Source organism: Ceratina calcarata, unplaced genomic scaffold (genome assembly GCF_001652005.2).
Source record: "Ceratina calcarata isolate Rehan_Ccalc_2016 unplaced genomic scaffold, ASM165200v1 scaffold371.2, whole genome shotgun sequence".
In the NCBI taxonomy this organism is placed as follows: Eukaryota; Metazoa; Arthropoda; class Insecta; order Hymenoptera; family Apidae; genus Ceratina; species Ceratina calcarata.
In genome coordinates, this window is record NW_017160229.1 from 624,782 (window position 1) to 631,421 (window position 6,640).

The window sequence follows — 6,640 nt, forward strand, 5'->3', positions numbered from 1 at the left end:
GAAATCTCCATTAAGCATTAAAAGTTAATTATTAATTGATGTTGAATTGAATGAAAGATTTAATCATTTATCTGCAATCCTGGAATGTGTTCTCGACGCGGTTTCAATTATTAGTTATTATGTATTTCATCAATTAGTATTTATCATGGAAGTAAGAAAAATGTCGCGAAGTGTTCACCTTTTTCCTCGATCACAATCATGAATGGTTTCGCTTCTTGCAAAATATGCTTTACCCTAGCTTTAGGGTATTCCACGTCCAGAGGTAAATACGCCATGTTGGCCTTTTGTATAGCGATCAAGATGATGGGTAATCGGTGAGATGGTTTCATGCACACTCCCACGACCCATTTTGACGAGCCTTCTGGTTTTTCGTACTTTTTAAACACTCTGGCTAATTTGTTAGTCGATTCCTGCAGCTCTCCGTAAGAAATGGCGTATTCCTGTCCATCATCATCTGTTAATGAATTCCGATAGGGTATAGATTAGTTTCGGTTCTTAACGATGCTTAAGGGGATAACTCCGATAGCTGCTGCTTTGCGTAGGTGAGTCACGGTTCGAGGTTTCCAGAAAAGGAAGACGTCTGTGCGTCTTTTTCCTTCTTTTAAACAAAACTCGACCAAGTCGATATACTCGGTCACCTGTCGGGACCTTAGGACGGTTATCTCGTAACATCATTGTTATTCAAAACTGAATTAAAGTCAATTGTAAGTTACAAATGTGAGGACAATGTATTCATGTAAGATCTATTTCTGACACTACAAAGGATAAATATCAATAAATCAATTAATCAGTAGTGTTACTTGATGGACAAATGAATCAATTAATTCATTAATCAATCATGTTTTTACTCTGAAAATGCATATAGGTAAAAATCTAAGGCCTAGGCTTCATTTACTTACTCATCCACTCATTCATTAGTTTATTCGTTCATTCGTTTATTTGTTCAGTACACATCATAAATGAGTTTCAAAAACAAAGGCTTCTGCATTGAAAGTGATGATCTGAACTATCTTCACATCCCAAACACATTAAAAAGCTTTCAAATTTGTCTTGTGTTATCAATAATGTTCAACACGTTTATTCTTCTTTATTTTTATCTTTTTCCTTTAATCTTATAGTCTAGTTAAGGCGTGTTCGTGTTACGCTTACTTATTATTATCAATGATAATCACCTTCGTAGCGGATCGCTAGCTGACTAGAATAATTTATTGTCGTCTGGTTGAATAACTTCTGAAGCGTATTCTTCTGTTTGCCTGTGGCTGCTTGTCGGCCTTTTAATACCGACTGTTGCAGTGAAGTGTCCATCTGTGAGTTCAAATGTTCGTGTCTGTTTCATCGAACGTTCTGTCGATCGATAAGTGTCTCTGAACAACAATTTCCTTTGCCAGAACGCAAAGTGAGGCATAGTTTTTAAATTATTAACGAAAAACACTGACCAATGAGAGAGCGTGTAGGGCCCGCGCTAAGCCACAGCCGAACATCAAGATCCGAGCCAACCTACCCATTGCTGAGCGCGGGCTCTACGCGTGCTCTCATTGGTCAGTGTTTTTCGGTAATAATTCAAAAACCACGGCTCACTTTGCATTTTGCCAAAGGAAATTGTTGTTCAGAAACATCTCCAGAATCACCCCTTTTCGGCTCTAACATTCTGGGATACTCTATATACTACTATCGAATAATCGGATTTCTTCGCGGATCTCAGGAGCTGTTAACGTAGAATTATTTTCGTATTTCTGAATGTTTCGACGTTTCGTTTTAAACACGAATTGCTCAATTGTGTATAACTCTTTTTCTTCTTTGAAATCGTTCAGAAACTCTTGTCACATTATATTTCAAGCACGTATGTAAAATTTAAATATAAGGCAACATTTTTATATTTCTGGTGAATTCTCGCTAATCTTTAAATTCTCTATCGATGTACGTTATAAAATATTTTTGCAACTCTAAATGAAGTACATGAAATTGCATGAAATAAAAAATCAATATCGTTCAAAAACTTTTATCCGCAACTATATGTATATCTCACAAAGCTTATGTTTTGCCAAATAATATTCTCGATGATTCCCGAAGCTAATTTCTATAAACCTGACTTCTGCGAGAAAAGACTTTATTGTAAATAATAACTTACATTCCTGCAGGGTAGAATCTTACTAAGGATTGTAGCATTAATTGAAGAGCAACACTTGTTCCAATAGTTAAGAACGTACTCGTTTGTTTTATACTGTCAAGCTCTTATACATATATTTGATATCTGGATTTCTTGCTATTACAAGACATTCTTGGTACACACTTGATATTGCATCGAGTTCCAGTAAAGTTAGTGCATTATCGTGTTTATCGTGATTATCTATGAACCGTAGGAGCCCTGCCAGAAGTTTAAAAAATTTGATAAAAAGCTAAGTGTCATGTTCAAACAACTTTGAGGAAAAATTATATTTACAAAGAAGTTTATAAAATTGATCGAGGTATTTTTTTAAATCACAGGGAATTTTTAATGTTATAATACATAGTTTGGAACTTTCTTAAGGGATTATACCTGACATAGAACCGCCTACATTATTTAATACACGTTTGATGCGGCTCTACCACTTTTACTGGGACACTCTTGTATAAATCTTTATTTCAACCACATAGTGGCCTAGAAATAGATTTGATTTAGAAATGCTTTCTTAACTCCACTCATCATTCCACATCTTAATCCTGCATATCTCTATAGGCATTTGTACTAACGTTAACTATTATATCGAATCTTATCGAAAAGGAAGAAATGACAAACTGACATTTCAACACTCCGTATATACATTTCAACATTTGATAAACAATATAAAGATAATGACAAAAAGAAAACGCTTTCGTTGAGCATTAATATAAAATCAATATAAAAATTTATAAGAATTAATATAAAAATTGAAGCAACTGGATTATATTTTTTTTGTGATTTATATTCCTTATGTGTCTCCTCAAAATTCGATAATAGTGTTCAAAAAGGATGAAGAATTCATAAATTTCAAATTGGATTCAAGGGATATTTTTGATGTTCGCTTATTTAATTTTATTGCTGTATTAAGACTTTATTACGGCTTTATTGCTTTATTAAGATAATCACTTTCACATTTGAGTGCAGCGTATAAAAGCTGAAAGCTTCTTCTATGTAATCACACCTTAGTTTTACGCATGAAACGATTAAGTGATACGACTGCATATCCATTAAATCTACTGTCTATTTGTAAATTCTATAGTTATACATATACAGGGTGGGGCAAACAAAACAGATCACCTGAATAGTTCGTTTGTTTTTGAAGATAGAGAAAAATGCATTAGACCAAATTTACATGGTATTCAGTGGGCTTATAATCTGTTATTATTAATTTTTCTATGGGTGGAGGCGTCATGGACATACCAATCAAGTTTTTTTAATAGTAGTTTGTCCGTCTAAAGTATGGCTCCGCAATATTCAATCTAAATGTTCAGTTTCCTAAAATGAAGCAGAGAAAGTAGAAATGGTTATTATTTATGGCGAATGACGTAGAATTATTCAAAGACAGAAAGTGAAGGTCTGTTATGATCGGATAATCTTTCACCGTACACTTGCACCGCTTCCCTCATAATTCTATGATCTAAATGCGTTTTCTCTTTCCTCTATCTTCAAAAACAAGCGAACTATTCAGGTGACTTGTTTTGTTTGCCTCACCCTGTATAGTATTCTAAAATAAGTTATTGATAGGATTTCAAGAAACACACGGATATCTACGGATTTACGAAGTTCAAGGAATGCAATTGACTTTAATCAACAATCATCAATAGCAGAAATGAAATAATTAATTCCCGGAACTCGAAACTGTGAGCAATATGTATAGTGTGAATGTACATAGGAAACAATGATTCATTATTATAAAAGATATTATGAGAATAAAATCTTACATCGTAAAGGTACGAAGCAGGAGTAAGTTATATTGTAATAGTTGACTACTATTCTAAATGGTTAGAAGTAATAAAAACTAGAACTAAAACAAGTAAAGAAACCATAGATGTATTAAAACGCATATTTAGTATATATGGCATACCAAGAACCATAAAAATGTGACAACATGCCGTGCAACAGCTATGAAGTTCAAAAATTTGCTAAAGATTGGTGTTTTAACATTTAACTGTGTTTGCTCCGCCTACCTTTCGGCTGTAGTGTACGCATACACAGAGAGGTAGGCGGAGCAAACACGGTTAGACAAGGACACAAAGAGGGCCCATATCGTTCTCTTTCTCTATTTTACTACTACCGTTTCGGCTTATAGACTCGGCACCATTCGCGCGGTTTATTCTTATCAATGATTGTGAAACTGAAAAAAAATAATGTATGAATTAAAATCATATTTAATGAATAAATTTTTAATGATTGATTTAAGAGAAATAAAGGTTTTCTTAGGAATTAGAGTTACGAGAACTAAAGATGAAATAACGCTCGATCAAAGTGTATAGATTGATAAAATTTTAAATAAATTTTGTTTACAAAATTGTCAATTTGCAAGTAGATCAATGAAAATTAAATTATACTATGAAGCTTAAAATTCAGATGAGATGTATGATGCTCCATATCGTAATCTCATTGGATGGTTGATGTACTTAAAGTTGTGTACAATGCTAGACTTGAGTTCAGCAGTAAATATTTTAAGTAGATTTACGAATAAAAATAATAAAGAATTTTGGAATAGATTAAAATGAATTCTACGGTATTTGAAAGGCATATAAATTTGAAATTAACGTATACAAAAGGTAATAATAAAAATTCTTTAATCGGCTATGTCGATTCAGATTGGGGTAGCAATAAAACAGACAGAAGAAGTACAACAGGGTACTTAGAGCATATACTACATGGAGGAAGCACGCCTAAGGAAAAAGTGTAGACAACGGTGAGAGAGAGAGAGATGATGGTTTGGGTACTACCTTTCTCTCTCGCGTACGCACGTGATTTCGCGCCGTTTAGGATAATTGGCGGAGACTTCCCCCTCTATCTCTACTGTTAGACAGAGAGAAGGAGTAGCTTCCTATCCACCCCCTCGAAGCTATCTCAAGTCGCGAGGTTTTCAGCAGAAATTGATAGCCCCAGACGAGATGCCGTTCGCGGTGTCGATTGGTTTGAGAGCCGTGTCGGAACGACCATAGGTTGCTTACGACATCGGCTTGCCTCAGATAGTTTAGCAGACCCACCCGAATGCTCGGCCACTTCACAGCTTAACACATTGAGGGTCACGCGAAGAGTAAGGAAATCCCCATCAGGCCACCTGCGAAGCAGGGTTGAGATATTTTTACCCACGGCCGGAAAGTGGGGATGACGCGTCCATGGTGGGGACCAATAGTTGGTGGGGGTATGCAGTGATTTTCACGGTAGCCCTGCGGAGAGCTTCGCGAACGCGCATGAGCATGCATGAGGGGAATAGTAGTGGGGATCGAAATACGGGCGAAAAACAGGGGAAGCGAGCGTCGTGGGTAAAAATATCTCAACCCTGCTGCGAAGGACAACCGTTTTTGTTTACCGTGTTTCAAGATAGTGTCAGTCACCGGTGACTGACGTGGCACTCAACGCGTTAAACATCAAACGAAAGAAATACGGTCACAGGATACTTAGGAACGTGGATATTAAAAGAAGCTCTCACTGGACGTACGGTAATCTATTCGAAATGAGAGAATGCGAGGAGTTCGCGTAATACTCAGCGTGCGGATAATTTTTCCCTCGAGGCTCGCTTCCCCTCTTTTTCGCCCGTATTTCGATCCCCACTACTATTCCCCTCATGCGTGCACATGCGCGTTCGCGAAACTCTCGGCAGCGCTATGGTCCCCATCATGGTCGCGTCGTCCCCACTTTTCGGCCGAGGGAAAAATTATCCGCACGCTGGTAATACTGCCACTGGTACATAACACTGACGATGATAATACGAGAATTCGCTTGTGCGGCCGCTTCATACATAGTTGCTAATGATGCTAATAATAAACAACCCGTGTCGTTAGGCCGGCAACCTGGCGGTTTTGACAGATCAGTGTTATTTATCAGATTGATTTGTTACATTACATAATTGTTTTGAGTATTGTTTCCAATTGTAATACAGAAGCACTACGTTTTATTAAATCATCAAATTGTGGATCTCCCAGCTTGTTTTTGTTTAGGAGGAGGAGTTGATTAGAAGAGGGTTTAGGTCACTACTAGTGTGAAATTATTTTACTATGAAGTCCTTCTATCTCCATCTCGTTTCTTTATTCCGAGAGTAAGAGATGAGAAATATTGCGCTCAAGTAATGATTAAATTTGTGACGAACCGTCACGTTACACCCTGCGACTCGAACACGGCCACCGGCTTCGCTGCCGCGTCCCACGCAGTCACTGGCGCGACCCGCAGCTACACCAGCCGCCGCTAGGCGGCTACGCCGCGCGAGTCGTGCGGGCCGTTTCGCGCCAGCGACATCACGCGCCGCGCGTATAAATACCCGTCCGTAACAGGGCTCGGATATTTTATCCCGCACGGTTCGCTTCCCCTCTTTTTCGCCCGTATTTCGATCCCCACTACTATTCCCCTCATGCGTCCTCATGCGCGTTCGCGAAGCTCTCCGCAGCGCTACCGTGAAAATCACTGCATACCCCCACCAACTATTGG

General features: G+C 37.8%; 1 protein-coding gene across 4 annotated transcripts in view; it reads right to left on the reverse strand.

The window, feature by feature from the left end:
- Positions 1–6,640, reverse strand: part of LOC108625792 (mycosubtilin synthase subunit C-like) — a 16,392-nt gene that overhangs the window by 6,847 nt on the left and 2,905 nt on the right. For 3 of the 4 annotated variants that reach the window (XM_026814253.1, XM_026814252.1, XM_026814251.1), the window contains exon 3: positions 179–454. In XM_026814253.1, coding sequence (XP_026670054.1) covers positions 179–329 — 151 coding nt within the window. In that variant the 5' untranslated portion in view covers positions 330–454. Of the gene's footprint in view, positions 1–178; positions 455–1,172; positions 1,306–6,640 lie in introns of all 4 variants that reach the window. The other variant, XM_018026069.2, reaches the window with a different exon arrangement.